This window comes from Peromyscus californicus, unplaced genomic scaffold, assembly GCF_007827085.1.
Source record: "Peromyscus californicus insignis strain IS unplaced genomic scaffold, ASM782708v3 Scaffold_12__1_contigs__length_115047231, whole genome shotgun sequence".
In the NCBI taxonomy this organism is placed as follows: domain Eukaryota; kingdom Metazoa; phylum Chordata; class Mammalia; order Rodentia; family Cricetidae; genus Peromyscus; species Peromyscus californicus.
Genome location: NW_026294413.1, coordinates 92,556,313 through 92,575,600, shown reverse-complemented (window position 1 = coordinate 92,575,600; position 19,288 = coordinate 92,556,313). Strand labels below are relative to the sequence as shown.

The following is a 19,288-nucleotide window of genomic DNA, read 5'->3' as shown; positions in this document are numbered from 1 at the left end:
ACTAGGTTGGACTTGAACTCACAGAGATCCGCTTGGCTCTGCCTCCCGAGTGCTGGGATTAAAGGCATGCGCTACCACTGCCCGGCTCTCACAACAATCTTAAGAAATAATTTGTTAGACTTACATCTGTTTCATTTTGAAAGGCACTAACATAATGTTCTAATTTTAAATTCTACTTGTACATTGTTGGTATATAAGAGTGATTTTGTGTGTGTGTGTGCATTAGCATTGCATTCTGCAACCTTACACAACTGCTTATTAGTTATAGATTCTGTTTTCAGAGTTTGTAAATAAATGTACTATTTTTCATGTTATTTATTTGTGTATTTATGGGTGTGCATGCTGTAGTATGCATGTAGCATTCAGAGGGCAGCTTGTGGGACTTGGTTCTCTTCCTCCACCGTGTGGGTTCCAGGGATTAAACTTAGGTTGTGGGACAAGTGCTTTAACCCACTGAGCCATCTTCTCAGCCCATAAACATGCTGTTGTTATCTATCTATCTATCTATCTATCTATCTATCTATCTATCTATCTATCTATCTATTTTTGTTTTTTCAAGACAGAGTTTCTCTGTGTAGCTTTGTGCCTTTCCTAGAACTCACTCTGTAGCCCAGGTTGGCCTCAAACTCACAGAGATCCGCCTGGCTCTGCCTTCCGAGTGCTGGGATTAAAGGCGTGCGCCACCCCTGCCAGGCACTGTTGTTTTTTTACATTTTAGATTAATTATGTGTATGAGTGTTTTGCCCGCACGTGCACCACGTGTGTGCCTGGTGCCTGAAGAGGTCAGAATAGGGCTCTGCATCCCCTGCAAGAGCAGCAAGGGCTCTTGACTGCTGAGCGTCTCCAGCCTTCTAAACATGTTACTTTAAAGCAGAGTTTTATTTATTTCCTTTTATTCTTACGCGGTAGCTAGACGTTCCAGTATTGAAATGGGACATACCTGTTTTCTTCATGATCGTAGCAGAAAGGCTCTACTCCCTCCCACTGGACATGATGTAACACTCTTTGTACGTAGGTAGGAAGTTCCCTGCCTTGTCTTTGTTCCCCAGAGGTTTTAAACTGCGAATGGAAGCCGGATTTTGCCAAATGCCTTTTCTCCATCTACTGATGTGATTGTGTTATCTACCTTCCTTCTTCCTGGTAGTGCTGGGGACCAAATCCAGGGCCGTGCATATGGAAGGCAAGTTTTTTCCAGAAGGTTATACTCCCAACCCCTATTTTATTTAGTCTGTTACATGATAGATTGATTTATGAACTTAAAAAACTGTTGCCTCAGCCTTACATATCTGGGGTAAATTCCATTTGGTAATGATGTACATCTAAAAATTATGCTGTTGGATTCAAGTAGCTAATACTTGGCTCAAAACTTCTGCATCTAAGTTGAGAGCTATGGGTCTGTAGTTTGTTTTCTTTAAAGGCTTTGCTTGGTTTGTCGTTGAGGGTAGTGTTTACCTCACAGCACGAGTTGGGTGCATTCCCTTTGTTTCTGTCCTATAAACAGACTGGAGATAATTGCTTTGAGTTCTTCCTCCATTTTATAGGATCCATTAGGAACCATCTGGGGTGGGAGCTTTCTGTTTGGAAGGTCATTAGCTACTGATTTATTAAAGGTAGGCCCATTTAGAGTCGTCCTGTAATTTGTGGTAGATGTTTTTTTTTTTAAATAATTGGTCTATTTCTTTTAGTATATCGAATTTGTGAGCACAAAGTTCATAATGCTCAGTTATTATCTGTTATGTCTTAGGATAGGCAGTGATACCTCTTTTCATTTCTGATACTAATAACATAAATTTACTTTTTTTTCTTAGCTGGATTAAAGGCTTATTGGTTCTATTGATCATTTTGAACACTGAACTTTTTTTTTCTGCCTGTTTTGTTTTCTGAGATGCTTATTAAAAGTGTGTACCACCACCACCCAGCTTTCCTTCCTTCTTATAGGTTAATGCAGCCCTCCTCAGAATTCCACACAGACAGCAGTTGCAAGCATATCTCTTCTAGTGATTGCTGCATGTATGCCACCCACAGCTTGTCACACTGTACCAGTTTGTGTGACATGGAAACTTCATCTCTCTTCATGCTTTCTACCCTTGAATATTTATAACTGAGTCATTGCTTTAATTCTTCTACATACAATAGAACCACTTTTAACTTCAATAAACATTTGGAAATCTTGAGGTTTGTCATACTTACCCATATTTCAACTTTCTACTCTTCCTTTCTGATCTTCCAATATTTTTTTTGAAAACCATTTCCTTTGAGAGCTTCAGCTAAGTTATTAGTCAGTTCTGCTGGCAACAAGCTCTCTTGGCTTTCCCACATCTCAGACTGTCATGATACCTTCTATCCCTGAATTATGTTTTTACTGAATTCTTTTCTTTTGGCAACTACATAGAATGTAGCATTTCCTTCTGGCCTTCATGAATTCTGATAAGAAATCCAGCCAATTGAACTGTTTGTCTTAGAATGTGTCCTTCCTTGCTCGTTACTTTCAAGATTTTTTTCTTTAGTTTTCAGAAGTTTGACTCCATTAGTTATGCATTTGGGGGCTTTTTTTGTTTTTGAGCTTAAGAAGTTTTTTCATACGCTTATGTCATTCACTAATTTGAGAAACATGTAGAAACGATTTCTGTGAATACTGTTCCAGCTGCATATTCTTCCTCATTTCCTTCTGCATCCAACATTTCTGGGTTGTTGGCTTCTCCAGTGAGAACATGGGATTTCTGGAGCAACAAGAAAAGCCACAGGAACCCCTGTGCTGTTGACCCCTGGGGTCCCTAGCTAGTTTGCCCTTTTCCTTCTGTTATCTCTCAGTCACCCAGTTCTGGTTTTTTTATTTTTTATACAGTGACCACGGGTTTTATCTGTACTTAACAGGGACATTGAAAAGTATGTCTACCACTATTTTATTTGTTTTTCGAGTCTACTCCTCTTTTGAATTAGAAGTCCTTCCCCATTATTTTGGTGTGTGTGTGTGTGTGTGTGTGTGTGTGTGTGTGTGTGTGTTACTGTGGGCACATCTTTTTAAGATATACTGATTACAGATGAAATGTCTTAGATGAACTTAATAATTTAGATATAGCTAATAGGAGTATAGTGAAGTAAAATGAGGTATAAATTAATTGTTGAAAATTAATTTAATAATGAGTGTGATATACTGAAGTTCATTTTTCTAGTTTTCATATATGTGTAAAATTCTTAAAAAAACAAATAAAATTTCCTAACTGCCCAGTTCAAGTAACAGGCATCTGCATTCCTTTTAGAGCATAAACTTGATAACAGGGGCTCCACTTTTTAGTTATAATTGTAGTACCAGAGTTTAAAAGTGACTGACAGAGTTGCCACTAAGATTACCATAGTTCCTCAAATAGAAGATTCTCTGGATTATAAAATGTACCTTTAATCTTCTATATCATTAAGAAAAAGGACTGGGCGGTGGTGGCGCACACCTTTAATCCCAGCACTCGGGAGGCAGAGCCAGGTGGATCTCTGTGAGTTCGAGGCCAGCCTGGGCTACCAAGCGAGTCCCAGGAAAGGCACAAAGCTACACAGAGAAACACTGTCTCGAAAAACCAAAGGAAAAAAAAAAAAGAAAAAAAGAAAAGAAAGAGGACTGTAAAATTTTAGAAATATTCTGATGTTAGAGGTGCTACAATATGAAAAAAAAAAAAAGGTGACTGGTTCTTGTGGAATGAATTCTGAAGGCACTCAAGGCCGAGGCTAGGACCTGTTTTCACACTTGTTCAAGACAAGAACCAGAGTACAGCTCTGAGACTGCCAATTCTGGAAAACAGGCTTTGATCAGTGCACTGAAATTTTACATCCCAGTTTATGTGTCCTTATTTGTTTATTTATTTTTTAAAGATTTATTTATTATGTATACAGTGTTCTGTCTGCATGTGTCCCTGCAGGTCAGAAGAGGGCACCAGATTTCATTACAGATGGTTGTGAGCCACCATGTGGTTGCTGGGAATTGAACTCAGGGCCTCTGGAAGCACAGTCAGTGCTCTTAACCTTTGAGCCATCTCTCCAGCCCCCTTATGTGTCCTTATAACCTTAACAGAAGACAATAATCTGTCATGCTGGTCTATCTTTTCATCAAAGATGACTCCCTAGTACTTTCAATCCCCCAGACTCCCACAATTTGAATACTGTGCTATTACATGAAATTCATCTGTTAATTTTCACCTTTTATTGATTAAATGTGTACTGTTTAGACCTACTGAGATGATGTAAAACCAGCTAAAGCAAAAAAAAAACTTACCTTTATCCAGGGTGCATGGACCCACTCCAGGGAAATGAGTGTTTCCAATAGGAAATCACTTTTAAAAATCAGGTATTTAATTAGCATACAAAGTATTAGGGTTCATTATGGCATTTTTTTTTTAAACAGAACTTCTTTTGTTGTTCTTCCTCAGCTGTTTTTGTACATCTCCTTGTACCCTATTGGACCCTTCCACTCACAGTAGGTACCTTTCCATCTTGACGAACATGTGTTCTATCCTAACCCTTTCTCTCCTCAGAGTTCAGGGCCCACTGAAAGCAGGATGCAGGCACTGTTAAGGCATTGAGACAGCCTGCCTCACATTATATGTTAGGTTATTTGCTATACAACTCTTCAGAGTAGAGTTCTGGTGACTAGACATAATGTGGACTCCTATTTAGTTTTCAAACTGATAGGAAGGAGATTCAACAGGTTTCTCTGGGTTAAAATGGAATATGGCAGTAAAAAGAAAATGCCATTTGTGGGGTTTAGGTCATTCAACTTCATTCTGTGCCTCAACTTAGAGCTGAGTACAGGCACAAGTTACTCAATTTTTTGCTTCCCCTGAGCAGAGTACAGCGGCTGGCCCCAAGAAAGTTCTTAGGACCTATGAATTTGTGGATGACCCAGGTCACGGTCCCTGACTCAAGCTCTCTTGTAGGTATGAAAATTAGGAGAAGGGATAAAATGTTGGGCAATGTGACTTCAAAAGCCTAGCAGGGAAGAAAAACAAATACACCCTGAATGCTTGTCATGTGTGAAAGCTCCTTGTGCTGGTGGCTGTCTCTATGTCCTAACACCTAGCAGCAAATCTACAGGCAAAGTGTTCATCAAATCCTTAGGACATACTAAGTGTCTTAAATGACACATGCACACAAAATCTCAAACAAACAGTGAATAATTATTTGAGGGAAAAAGAAGGCCATGACAAATGGGGGCTGGAATTTCATACACTGTCCTTATAAAACTCGTAAGACCTCTCCTGCTCCCCAAATGTAGACTCTTCACAACACATTAATTGTACATGAAAAACAAAGAGGCATAAAAATAGGAGCAGTCATTAGATCAAAATACAGTTCTTCTGACCAGTTTGGGGAACCTGCCACCTGTGGGCTCCATGGATTCTTGTGGTGTCTAGGGAACAGGGACTCAGGGTGCTCTACTATTGGGCAGTGGACCATGGTGGGCAATAGATTCTTGTGGTGTCTAGGGAACAGGGACTCAGGGCGCTTTACTGTTGGGCAATGGACCATGGTGGGCAATGGCTTTGAGCAGTTTGATCTAGGGAGTCTCACACTGGAATGCCTCTTCCTTCCAAAGAGCACAGATTATTGTGAGCTCCTGTTCCGCAACGACTGGACTTGTGTCCATCCATGTCATCCCTCCTCCAACACATACACAAGCAGATCGGTGGGTGGTGTCTACAGGCATCAGAGTTGAGGCTTTTTTGAGCTTTCTCTTTAAACTGGATACAATGGACCAGGCCTCACTTGCATCAGAGAAAAGCCACAAGAGTGAAGTTACAGATTCTGGAGAAGGGTGGAAGAAGCAGATAAGAATCTATACAGACATCTCACTTTTAGTTAAGGTTTCAAGAAACTTGCAGTTCTACCACAGCCCAACCTTTTAAGTATATTCTGGAGTGGGACTCGATTTGTGGTTCCTAGAACATTACATATTAGAGAGAAATATTTGGTCCTGTAAACACAGGGCTTAGTTGCATCTCCTTTTCAAGTTCACCTTTGAACACAGACGTCACTGTAGCCAGCAAGGACAGAGAAAATTCTCTGAATGTGCTCCAGTGTAAATAATCACCCACGGTAAAGCATAACTATTTAGTTTCGGCATCTTTCATTTGAAAACTCCAAATCTGAATTGATTCCAAATCCAAAACTTAGGGGAACAGACATGATGCCACAAATAAAAAAAATCCTACATCTGAAATCATGTAATATGCCCTAACTGAAATGGAGGCACACTGGACCTATGTCATAAAATGAGCCTTAGGTGTGTGGGTAGGGGATAGAATGAAATACTAATGAGCTACGTTGTGAGGCCTGGGTTGCATCTGTTGAGCTCAGGGTACAAATCCAGTGTCAGAGCACACACGCAGTGCCCTGAGTTCCATACTCAGTAGGGGTGACAGTGTAGGTCTTCTTTGTAAGAAAGACGTCAGTGGAGGAAAATGAAAAGAATAGACTCAGTTCAATCTCAAAACGACAAGAGCAAACTTTTATTGGCTTGAGAGGCTGATGCCCCCAAATCCTGTGACTTGGTATTTGAGGGTGCAGGAGAACGCACCATGTAAAGTCTGAGAACAATTTTTGTAGTGCTTAGAGAGAGGCAGGGCATGGCTTTGTTAGACCCAGAAACTGTCTTTTTGAAATTGCAGGATGGGAGAGAGTCTGCCTGCTTTTGTGACCTCTGGGTTTCAGGGCACGAGGTGAGGTGGGCTGCTTTCTGGACTTCTATGGGTGGTAGATTTCTTGACACCTTGGGCCTGTTTTATGGCCCTGGTTTGGAGAGCAGTGGGGTCTTTTATCCTGTCATAATGAACTCCTAGAGGTAGAGCTGGCCTCACATATGCTAGCCTTGGGCGTCCACTAACTCACTAGAAGAAGAGGCTGTACTGTGTAGAGCAAGCAGCAGTCGGTAGACAACCCGACTGCTGGCTTGATGCTCAGTTCCCAGTGGGTTACTAGTTTATCTGCTAGCTCAATGAGGTAAGAGATTCAGAGACAAGTTTAAAATAGTAACTAGAATATAGCTAGCATTCGAATTCAATTCTCCTCATTAAATGCCCTATCGGTTACTGTACATTACTTCCTTAAGTGGGTGAGTTAGAAATTAAAAATGAGCTTTATTAAAAACTTAAGATTTCCAAACTTGGTAAATTAAAGGAGGAAAGAGTCAACAACATGAAATAAAACAACAAATGCTACACGAAAGAGAATAAAAAGGTGCCGTTAAACAGAATAGATATGAATGCTATTACACCCTTCCCCCTTTATACAGAGGCTCTTCAAGGACAGTTCTCTGCGTGGTCCTCCCGCCTCAGTCTGCTCAGCTTCATTAACCTGTGCTCATCAGAACACACTAACATCAACACACACTGGCACACACTCCTCAGGCTTAATTCTTGGCAAGCCCCTAAGCATATAGATGCATGTCACTAACCCTGCACAGCACTAAGAGCTGGGCCGAGCTTCTGCACTCTGGAACATTAGGCTAGGTGGCCTTTTAGCCTAGATCTACAGTTTCTGTTAGAATTGTTTCTGTCATCATTTGGCTGCCTAGATGGAAAGGTGTGGGAATGGAAAAAGAAGGAAATGCAATATATCCATAAATCCCTTAGTAAAGCACAGAACAGCTGGAAGAGAAAGAGATTTTATTTAGGATCAGTGGGGATAAGGCCAGACTCCTCTAAATTTGGGAGCTGATCAAAGTCTTAGTTGTTGTAGTAAAGAGCTTCTTCCATGACAAGTGGTCGCCTTCATGTGCCAAAGCCCATTATCCTCCTGCTCTTTCTATAAAAGAGCTAAGACCCTGGCCCAGGCCCCGTTTTCCTGCCAGTGATGGCAAAGGAGTTTAAAGCATGTAACAAGAGCTTCTTAATAATAGGACTTGATTTCTATTGGGCTTTCCTGACAGCCAGACTGCAAACAGAACTTCATTTAAGACTATTTTGGAAATCTGAAACAGTGTTTGGAAATTCTAATCAGTTAACGCAGATTGCCTTTGGTTTTCAGATTAACCTGACAAAGACATCAATTACCATTTACCTTGTTGATGGTTTTAAAAATACAAATGTGAATAACAGATTTTAAATAGAGCTCTGATAAAGCCCAAACCTAATTGTTTCCCATCTTGGTTGTTGGATTTATGTGCTCCTGCAGACACAATTAGAGAGCACATGTTTATATGTATAAATAAAATATAGGTGATATGAGAATTTCTGACAAATGATTTATTAATGAAAACGTATTAACTCTGAGCTTTACTGCCAGAGAAACTTCAATATGTACACGAGCATGAAGTTTTCAGTCCCCAACCTTTGGTTACATGAATAAGCCTTAAGCGCCACAGAGCAAACATTGATCCTAATTGCAAGAGAAAAATAAACAAATCCCCCCCTGACTCTTGAATCTCATTTCTCTATACCATATGAGGAAGACTCTTTGATTCTACTTTTCTTTCCTCTCAGTTAGCTTCTAAAATAGTGCCAATAAAAATGAAGGTGGGGAAAGGACAGACAAACCATTGCTTGTAGGGATGATGTTTCCAGACTAACTGGAAATTAGTCTGTCTTAAATAGAAAATAGTTTTAGCCTAAGATCCTGGCATTAAGTAACATAAGAAAAACTTCAACTCTTAATTTTCAAAATTCAAAATATAGACAATGCAAGCCTAACAGCAGTCGGGAGCAAAAGGCTCCCAGGGACATTTTAGCAGTCTCTACTTGAGATTCCTGGATTTGAACCTCCTCCAGGCGAATGGCATCTGCTAGCCACCAAAGCCATCTGGAGAATACACAGACAAGAAGAAAGAGACCTCAAAGCTGAGTGCAACCTTCCATAGGGTTCACAAGAAATCTGATCGGCAAAATAAAGAAAAGTCAAGACTAAAGACTGAAGGAGAAGAAAAACGGAAGAAAACATATTCAAGCCCACGTCAATAGGACGAACGGGGCTCAGATGTACAAATGACAATTGCATGTAGAGAAGGGTTGCATTCTTGATTACAAATGTGGATTATATACACATTTATATTAGACGTCAGTTCATACATGACACCCCACAGTTCAAACAGGACGTCTCTGAGAGGTGAGAGGAAGTCTTATTCCCTTGGTTTCTCAGGTCCCTGTCTTTTGTCCTGGCTGGTCAGTGGTCTCTGCACTTGATTCAACAGCATGGTATATGAATGGATAGAGCTTGATGTCTGGTCCAGGGGTGGAACAGTTTTTGCATTCTTCATTGTAGTACCATAGTAACAACTTATACACTTTTCCTAGAGAGTGAAAGGCCAGAACAATTTGCATGTTAAGTTATATTGATGGAAAAACTTCAAAAACAAAAACAAACAAAACACTGCTATTTTAACTTATCTTAAATATCACAAGCTTAGATTTGGCTTCTAAAAATATAGTATGAATTTCTAATGCCTAGAAAGCTTTCCTGGACATAAACTTGAACATTTAAGAGATACTTTAAAGGAACTTAGGCTATGATTGCTGGCTGTCCATGATCCAATGTCCATGCACTGTCTATAGAGTTCACTGCAACCCCAGTTGTATACCCAGCACCCAGAGGAGCAACATACTTGATGAGCACACTGCATTCTCATAAATTTGACGGATTGAAGACTTGAGGATTGTCAGGTTTGAATTTATCTTTTCCCCTCCCCCACTTCCCTCCATCCCTTCCTCTCACATGTGTATACTCTCATACCCCCTTTAGAGATTTCCATATAAATAAAAGTAAACATGGACATAAATTCTAGCTTCCTAACTTTACTTTCTTTTAGACAGGGCTCACTATTATCCTATTATCCCAGACTGGCCTAGAACTAATAACCCTCCCAACTTGCTGGAATTATAGGTACATACCACCATGCCTGGCTAGAGACTTCACTCTAAGATGATAAACTTAAGTCAGTATCATGACTGAAATTCTGCCAGGAAACAAACTAAAGCTCTGCAGAAGCTGCCTGCTTAAGTGCTCTGTCACTCCCTGAGCTCCAGCCAAACCGTCCTCCCTATGATCCACCAGGCTTAGCAAGTGTTCTTCCCGGACGGTACACATCCATCTAGATACCAAGTGTCAAGTCTATCTCCTACTCACCGACATTCAGTTTCTTCTCAGTAAGGAAAGTGTGCATGCTGTAAATGTCTCTCATCAATTCTGAGTCCCCAAAGGTGAAATAAACCACATCGCGTTCAGCTGCAGCAGCGGCCAGTATCTGTATTAAGGCTGTATGTAACAAAGAGAACAGGCAGTTATGTCATGGCGCTTCCTATCAATACACTGTTAGCTCTTTTAACCAGCTACAGAGGCTGTATGCCACAGATTTATCCTGCATTAAGGATTTACAAATCCAATGCACATGTTATTAGGTACAGTGACTACAAGATAACACAAATTATCCAGTTTATGACTCTCAGGTATGCTTGGAGAATAACATTCAACGGCAACAATCTCACAGTTACCGTCTCTGGACCACAAAGGAAAATTCATTTGAAGCAGCAAACCAAGGCATAAAGGTAGTATTTATAATTATTTCTATTAATCTTCAATTATTTTTCTGTTTGCTCGATTTAATAATTTTGTCCCATTACACACTCACTGGTCTTTTGCATCACAGCCCTATTTGGGAGGGTCTGATGCTGTCACTTGACTGCTACAAGCATTCTCCACACAAGTTGCTAAGCACACCTGCATCCTTCCAGCACTCACACCTACTGGTCCCTGCCACAGGGAGTCAGTGTTACTGAAGATGCAGAGATGGGTAACACCCTGGTGTGTTAGAACAGAAAAACAACTGAGAACCACTACCTCCAATCAAGGCTACAAATCTGCTGTATTTAAGAAAGGGAAAACAATGCACATTAACTTATGCTTAAATGGTCCAGTAGGTAAAGGCACTTGCTGCCAAGCCTAAAAACCTGAACTCAATCCCTGGACCCACATGGTAGAAGTAAAAACTGGATTCCCACAAGTTGTTCTCTGCCCTCTACATGTAGTGTATGTACACACATGCACATAACTAATTAAAATTATAAAACGAGTATGCTATTTTTATCTTTTTTTTTTTTAAAAAAATAAAGTCTCACTTTTGTAGGTTCAGGCTGGTCTTGAACTCACAATCCTTCCGCCTCAGTGACTTGCTTGAGTGCTGGGATTAGAAGAGTGTGCTACCATGCCTACTTATTATTATTTCTGACAATGCATGTGATTCTAAAATACCATCCAGATCCTGTCCTGCTTTTTAAACCATATTTACTGAGTATCTACAACCTGGAGATACCATGAGGTCTCATTAATCTCAGAATGTTGAAAGTAATTAATTTCAAAACAAAGGTAAGTTTTAATTAAAATTGCTCAACCAACTTATGCATACATTAAAACTTCAGAAGTCCCAGTTTTAAAAGGTTCCTAATTAACCCTAAAGTACACATAAAAATGAAAACTAATGAATTGTCATCTTCCTTTACCAAAACATATCATGTTTTATTTTTTTAGAGAAAATGAGAAGTTGGCTTTCAATGCTAGGAAAGGACCAGTCAATCGGTCTTGATTTCACACCTGTCTCTGTTCTAGTAACCCTACTGCACAGACATAAGCTGGACCAGGAAGGATACAGAGACAGGGATCCACATCAGTCCCCACCTCTGCTAGCTTTATTCAGCCACTTTGGCTTGGCTCTCTTAGCCTCGTTTTCTCAGTTACACAACAGAGTTGAACTAAATGATTCTTAGAAACTCTCAGTTAGGATTCCCTAATTACTATTATAAGTTTTCTGCCCATATCAGATGTTAAGACTGTAACTACACAAATGAAATTTCCAGGGAGATAAATTAGTCTTGACCTTAAATACGTCATTAAGTCATTGACAAAGCATTTAAAATTTTTTCATTGTTTATTTTATGTGCATTTGGTGTTTTGTCTGCATGCATGTCTGTGTGAGGGAGTCAGATCCCCTGGAACTGGAGTTACAGACAGTTGTGAGCTATATGGGCTATATGGGTGCTGGGAATTGAATCGGGTCCTCTGGAAGACTAGACAGTGAGTGCTCTTAACCACTGAGCCATCTCTCCAGTATTTTAAATGGCACCATCCACAGCAACCACTGTCTATGACACCTCCAAGGTCTTTGCAAACCTCTAGAATTAAACCTTATGATTTAAGTGAACTCACTTGCATTAGAAGTTAGATGAGAATAAATTTAATGGGCTATGGGGACAGATGCCAAGTCTGCTATAAAAGCTTATAATTCTAGCTCAAGCATACATAGGTGCCAAAATAATCACTTAAATTAACCTGTAGGGAGCTTGGTTTTAATTTTCTTTTTGGCAACCATGTTATACCATGAGGAAAAAAAACAAATATGAATAAGCTGAAAAAGCAATATACTGTGTCCTGTTACAGCAAATGAACCAAGCAAATATGGGTAAGATAGGGCCAGGTATGGTGGCACACACCTTTAATCCCAGCACTAGGGAGGGAGAACCACGTGGTTCTTAGGTTCAAGGCCAGCCTGGTCTACAGAGCGAGTTCCTGGACAGCCAGTGCTATAGAGAGCGAGGTGTCAGATAACGAAAACTCACACACAGGTGGTATCTGAGGCTATCACATGTAATATTAGTAGTGCCTACTAACATGGAGCTTATAGCAGATGAACTCTACTAAAGATAAGCTCATTTAATTTTTGCAGAAACAGAACAAGATAACTAGTATTACAGCCATTTTGAAAACCGTTAATTGTCCAAGGACACCTAGTAAAATGCAGTAGAGCTGAGATTTGAGCCCTGTATTCTGACTCAAAACCCCATGCTCTTACCCAGTTCACTGCTTCCAAGCTGCAATACAAAATCACTCTGCATGAGGCCAAGCAGACCATGGTCCAGACACAAGGTTTTCTGAACCTGTTTATTTGCATTATTTGAGTGTATTCTGGCAAGAAGGCTCAAATGGGACAGATGTGAAAGTACTTGCCCACCCTTTCCTACTGAATTCAGTCTTCTGAGCACTCACACACTCTTGGCTGCTCTGACAGTCTCCAGCTTTGCTTGTTAAACCCCAAGGTACAGATGGTGTTTACACCAGAAAGCGCTCTTGTAGGCCAACTCTCACACGAAGAGTATTCCTGCCCTCTTACTACAGCATCACTAAGTTCCACCTTTAGTCTACTCCCTCTGCTTTAAACAGTCTTTCCTCAAGGCCACCACTCTACCTGCAATGCTGTATCACTTTCCTCACTCTGTGACTAAACACCTAATAAGCAACTGAAGAACAGAAGTCTGTGTGGTCGCACTTTAGGATACTGACTGTACCGTACTTATGATGGTCTGTCTCAATCAACTGATTTCTATTGAAAACATCCGAAAACGCACTTAATCATCTAGCCTACTGAACATCCTAGCCTAGTGCCACAGTGTCGTGGAGTTTCAGGTGTGCGCCTTCTTGCTCACGACTACAGGGTGACTGGTAGCTGTGCTATCCTGCTGTTGTCCGGCACCATGAGAGTTATTATTAATTATTATTATTATGATCTATTATTATATCACATATCCTCAGCTTGGGAAAAGAGCAAATTCAAGATTTGAAGCACGTTTTCTATCTACCTAAGGCCTAAAGAAACATTGTTTGCCAGGGATTATCAGGGGAGTTCAGACTCCAAGGCTCTTTCCTGTGTCTTCCAGAGAAACAGGGCCCAGCAGGCAAGAGGGCATACAGCGTCACTACTGGCACACAGACAGAGTACAGGAGGTTACCCGCAGCTCCTGGGGTCTAGCAGACAGCTCTCTGCTCTCCTAGTCCTAAGGCCATTGGTTGCCTGGGGCAGCAGTTGTAATAAATGACATTGGATGAATTAAGAGATGAAAGTATTCTCTTTATGTTTTTTCACAATAGATCAAGTGTGGTGGCACATGCCTGTAACATTAGCACTTGGGAAGTTGAGGCAAGATCCTGAGTTCAAGACCTGCCTGGGTTATATAGTGAGTTCTAGGTCTGCTGCCAGGATATATAGGAAAACCCTGTCTCAAAAAACAAACAAACAAACAAAAACCCAACTTATTAAATTCATAAATGATTATACTAATGTACAACTAGAGAAGCTAACATTGAGTTGTTGTCAACTGTGAAACTTGTGTACTATTAGGCAACACATATCTCAAAAATACTTGCTAATATTTTTAAATAAAGATGTAAAAGCTTAAGGATTTATATACACCTGTGTTGTCCATGAAAGGTTAGTAAGTTTTTGTTGTTATTGTTGTTACAAAAACAATACATAGCCTGGTGGTGGTGGTACACACCTTTGATCCCAGCACTTGGGAGGCAGAGGCAGGAGGATCTCTGTGAGTTTGAGGCCACCCTGGCCTACAGAGTGAATCCCAGGACAGACTCCAAAGCTATACAGAGAAACCCTGTCTCGACCACCCCCCCAAATTCCCCCCTAAAAAAAACCCCAAACAAAACAAAGAAACAATACATATAGCAATAACCAAACCATCCCCCACATACCAAAAAGAAAATATGTTATGTCTCTATTACCACTTAAAGGAAATTGTGGTTATTTTATATATATATATATGTATATATATATATATATATATATACATATATATATATATAAACATAGAGAACCTCAGATTGTATGTGCACTGTTTTATATGCATAATTTAATTTTGAAAATGATTCACATGGTATGTTTGTTCATTTCCCCTCTAAGTAGGAATATTCCAAAGACATCTTTCCATTTTAGCAGATGTATTTCTGTAATGGTTTAATGTGTAATATTTTATTTTATAAATGCCCTACATCTTTTTCTGTATAAAATTAAAGTGTAAGCAGTGCTATAGTACTTGCCTAACATGCAGATGGCCCTGGGTTTGATCCCCAGCACAGTTAGAAACAACACTGAACAAAATCATGGTGTAGGTAACCACTGTCCCACTGAAGGACACAATGACTAGTACTCTAATGACTACTCAAGCAAGTGTATGCGAGAGAGTTAGAGTAACTCTGAAGTTTAAATCTCAGGAACTGAGAAAATGACTGACACGAGAGGAATCTTTGAACATCACCCTGATGGTGCAAACAAGGCTGCAGGAAAGGAAGGGTTTTTAAGGCACAAAGAGAAGGACATAGATGAACACATTTATAAAGCTTTCCATTGTCCAGCACAAATGACCACGGTTTATGGCAGATCAGATTTTGGGATTGATGACATGAATCTAGTCATTCATTTTACTTAAGAGAAAAACAGAAAAAAAGAAGTATCTGTCATAAGATCAGTAAGTCCAGAGTGAAAAACAGGTTTCCTCAAACAAATTCAAGATGAGAATTTCCTAAAATAAATTTCACAAATTCCTTCCTTTGTTGACTTTCAAACACAAAGAAATAAAAAATGCACCAGGCAATTTATGTGTTGAACTTGAAGGAAATATGGTGGTCTTCAAAATGAGGGGACAAGAAAGGCTATTCTAAAGATGTCACTAAAATGTGACACATAAAATTAACTCGATATGGCATTTAACCAAAAAGCTAAAAAAGAAAGGAAAAAAAAACAAACTGAAAAAATGTCTGTAACATAGGCTATGAACACTGAACCTTTTTAATTTATTTTTTCTTTTTCATTTTTGGTTTTTCAAGACAGGGTTTCCTGTGTAGCTTTGTACATTTCCTGGATCTCACTTTGTAGTCTAGGCTGGCCTCAAACTCACAGAGATCCACCTGCCTCTGCCTCCCAAGTGTTGGGATTAAAGGCATGTGCCACCACCGCCTGGCTATTTTTTGTTTTTCAAGGCTGGGCTTCTCTGTGTAGCCCTGGCTATCCCTGAACTCACTCTGTAGAACAGGATGGCTTTGAATGTAGAGAATTGCCTGCCTCTGCCTCCCAAGAGCTGGGATTAAAGGCGTGCGCCACCACCTTTTTTAATGTACCAGGAATTGTTACTGACCAGAGAAAGAACAACTATCTCAAAATATATGAGGAGGAGGCATAAAAAAACAATTCACAGAAACAAACAAAAATGTGCACTAGGGGTTGGGGATTTAGCTCAGTGGTAGAGCGCTTGCCTAGCAAGCACAAGGCCCTGGGTTCGGTCCTCAGCTCCGGAAAAAGAAAAAGAAAAAGGGGAAAAAAAGTGCACTAATGGGGAAAACTGCTGAATGTCGGAGTAGCTGGATACTAGCTGGTCTATCTCACCTTTCTGAGCTCATCCTACAGCCCTTTAGGGACAATCTACATCAAGTATCAAAATATAAAGGACACACATTCTAGGAGTTACTCTTACTTGAGGAAATTCATCCTAAGTAAAACAGCGCACAAATCAATTGTACCAAATAGAGAATCTCTGAACTGCGATATATATGTACTTAGAACACAATACTATGTAGCCATTAGAATAATTGGCAATAAGTCTGTATTTTTGGTATCAAAAACTATCAGAATGCAGGTTTTTTTATTTTATTGGTTTTTCGAGACAGGATTTCTCTGTGTAGCTTTGCGCCTTTCCTGGAACTCACTTGGTAGTCCAGGCTGGCCTCGAACTCACAGAGATCCGCCTGGCTCTGCCTCCCGAGTGCTGGGATTAAAGGCGTGTGCCACCACCGCCCGGCCAGAATGCAGGTTTTAAAAAGGGGTTATGGATGAAATTATTCATGTCAGATGGCTATACAGAATTTTTTCACAAAGCTACTTAAATGGATGGCTACCAAAACACTGCCAGTGAGTTTTGGTGATGTTTCTATACCTAAGGGCACCTTTCTGGGTTTCAGAACAGTGAGTGTGTCACTTTTATGAAAATAACAAGCTTTTCATTATGGGGATGATTCTACTGCGACAGACATACCTGTTTCCTTCCTAATGAGCTGGCTTTATCCGTGCCTGGCTTGGCTGACAAGGCCAGCTACTCCTTATGTTTGTTGTGACTATTCCTACTACTCCCTGGAGACTCCCAGCTGGCTCTGAGTACTGTGTTCCTGGAGGGAGCACCTAGACACTTGGAACTGCTATAGGTTAGTCTGTTGTACTAATGAGGTGATTCAGGAAATTCCAACTGTATTAGTTCTTTGTCAGTTTGACATAAGCTAAAGTCAAGAGAAGAGGGAACCTCAATTGAAAAAACGCCTCCACCAAATTGGCCTTGTGGGGCATTTTTTTTTTTTTAAATAATTATTGATGTGTGGGGGTCCAGCTCACTGTGGGCAGCACCACTCCTGGGCAGCTGGATGCTATGAGAAATCAGGCTGAGCAAACTATGGGAAACAAGCCAGGAAGCAGCACCCTTCATGGCCTCTGCATCAGCTCCTCCTACCTCCAGGGTCCTACCTTGACTTCCCTCAGGATGGACTATTACCTGGAAGTGTAAACTGAAATAAACCTTTCCTACCCAAGTTGCTTTTGGTCAGTGTTTTATCACAACAATAGAAACCTTCAGCCATATGGGTAATGATCTAATCAACATTCCTATGTAATGAAAACCCAATCTGAGCACCAAAAGTGAGCAGAATTTTATGGCTGAACACACTGACATTTAACGACAAAGAGGTGATTTAACACTATTGGGAGAGGTTGTCAAAACTCCCAATTGTCTTCCAGGCTTTATCCTAAGTGTTGTATCTTTTCTGTTCAAAGTATGGAACTTAAGCATTCTGGGAGTTACTCTAGTAAATTTTCAAACTTGAAGGGATCAGGAAGCAAAATGCAGGAGACCTGGGGACCGACCCCCTGAGCCTTGTGGCTATAACCTGAAGTAAAGGCAGCCATGTGGAAGACTATGCCCTAACCTGTACTCGTTCCAGGAAGGTAAGTGTCAAACTGTACTATGGTACTTCTAGCTTATGTCAGACCATTGGGGTGAAATGGAGCAGTGGTCATCCTGCTTTCTACATTTGATGAATTCAGATCAAGTAGATGTGCTAACTATAAAGGGCCAGTAGCTTTGCAAATAGTGTTTTGTAATGTCTCATCCTTCTTGGGTATCCAAATGCCTCCTGGTCTGTGCCACTCATGCAGCTCCCCTAGGCCATATGACCACCGCACTGTATGTATCAGAGCCTCAGCCACTCCATGCCACATCCGCCTATGCCTTTCTTTCATATACTGGGCTGTGGCTGTCGAAAAGAGAGACCACAGCTTATTTACATTGTACTCTCAATGCCCATAGCATGGCAGATGGTCCATTTGTTTAGTGAGTGAATGAAGGAGTTCAGTGAATCACACTGTCCATAACAACACTCCAGTGAGAAACGTGCTGGAGTGGGCACTTCGGTTTGGAACATCAGAGTTGGTTTTGCAGTTTTCTTTCCCTTGACCTTTCTACATTCAGCAAAACACTGTGGGATCTGGTTGATCAAAGAGCTAAGCAAACCTCTGCATGGAAATAGTAACTGAAGCTAAGAATTCCTTCGAACACAGCAAGAAAGAGAGGATGGTGCCAAATGCTCTTTTTCATCCTTAGACTTTCATCGTCTCCTGTGATACAACACGAGATTGGACTTCAGCCACTGACTAACTTCTCTCTCCAGCCCTCCCACCCCAGCTAGCAAGCTACTACCTTTCTCCACAGTGACTGACTTACCTTTTAATCGAGCATCACCCCCAAAGGCGCCACAGCCCCAGTTTCCTGTGGCCACTGCAGAAAGATTCTCAGGAGGAACTCCAGGACGGAGAAATCCACAGTAAGCCTGCAGGAAAAAAGAGATACCAGTGAGCAGACACCAACAGCACCCTCTGGCTGAAGGGCTGAGATCGGCATCCACTGTCAAGTTTTGTTCTCATTCCCATTTTCTTTAGGGCCAAAATAAAAGGGGAAAACAGAGGAGTACGATGTGAAGGACAGTAAGAACTGAAAAATTCTAGTATTTGTTTAGATGTAACTGCTTTGATGTTGGGCAAATCAACCCACTCAATCCAGTAAGTCTCAGCTGCTCTATCCAGTGAAATAACAGAAGTGGACTACCGGATGGATGGATGTCAAGACCCTGTGCCGGGGCCCTGGGAACGACAACTCGGACAACGCACTTGCTCAGCACTTCCGCACACTTCCGGTCAGTGTCCTTCTTTTGTGGAGTCAGGGTCCCTGCAGTGCTTCACTGGCCTTCAAGAGTCAGAGTCAGTTTTGTGGTTTCCTCCTCTCTACACTCAGCTAAACGAGACACTGGGGTTAGACTAAGAACCACACCTTTAAAAGGGATTCTTATATTCTGTAACAAAATCTTAGTGCAGACTGTCACTGCCCATCCCCATCCTCTCTCTGGCTCCTGAGAGATGAGAACAAAATGGCCTCTAAGACCTCTC

At 40.8% G+C, this 19,288-nt stretch overlaps 1 protein-coding gene across 3 annotated transcripts in view; it reads right to left on the bottom strand.

Moving 5' to 3' along the window:
- Positions 1-6,465: 6,465 nt before the first annotated feature.
- Positions 6,466-19,288, bottom strand: part of Parg (poly(ADP-ribose) glycohydrolase) — a 109,265-nt gene continuing 96,442 nt past the window's right edge. For all 3 annotated transcript variants that reach the window (XM_052733881.1, XM_052733882.1, XM_052733884.1), the window contains 3 exons: positions 18,570-18,675; positions 10,102-10,230; positions 6,466-9,268 (listed from right to left, as the gene is read on the bottom strand). In XM_052733881.1, the coding sequence (XP_052589841.1) occupies positions 9,114-9,268; positions 10,102-10,230; positions 18,570-18,675 (390 nt within the window). In that variant the 3' untranslated portion in view covers positions 6,466-9,113. The remainder of the gene's footprint in view (positions 9,269-10,101; positions 10,231-18,569; positions 18,676-19,288) is intronic.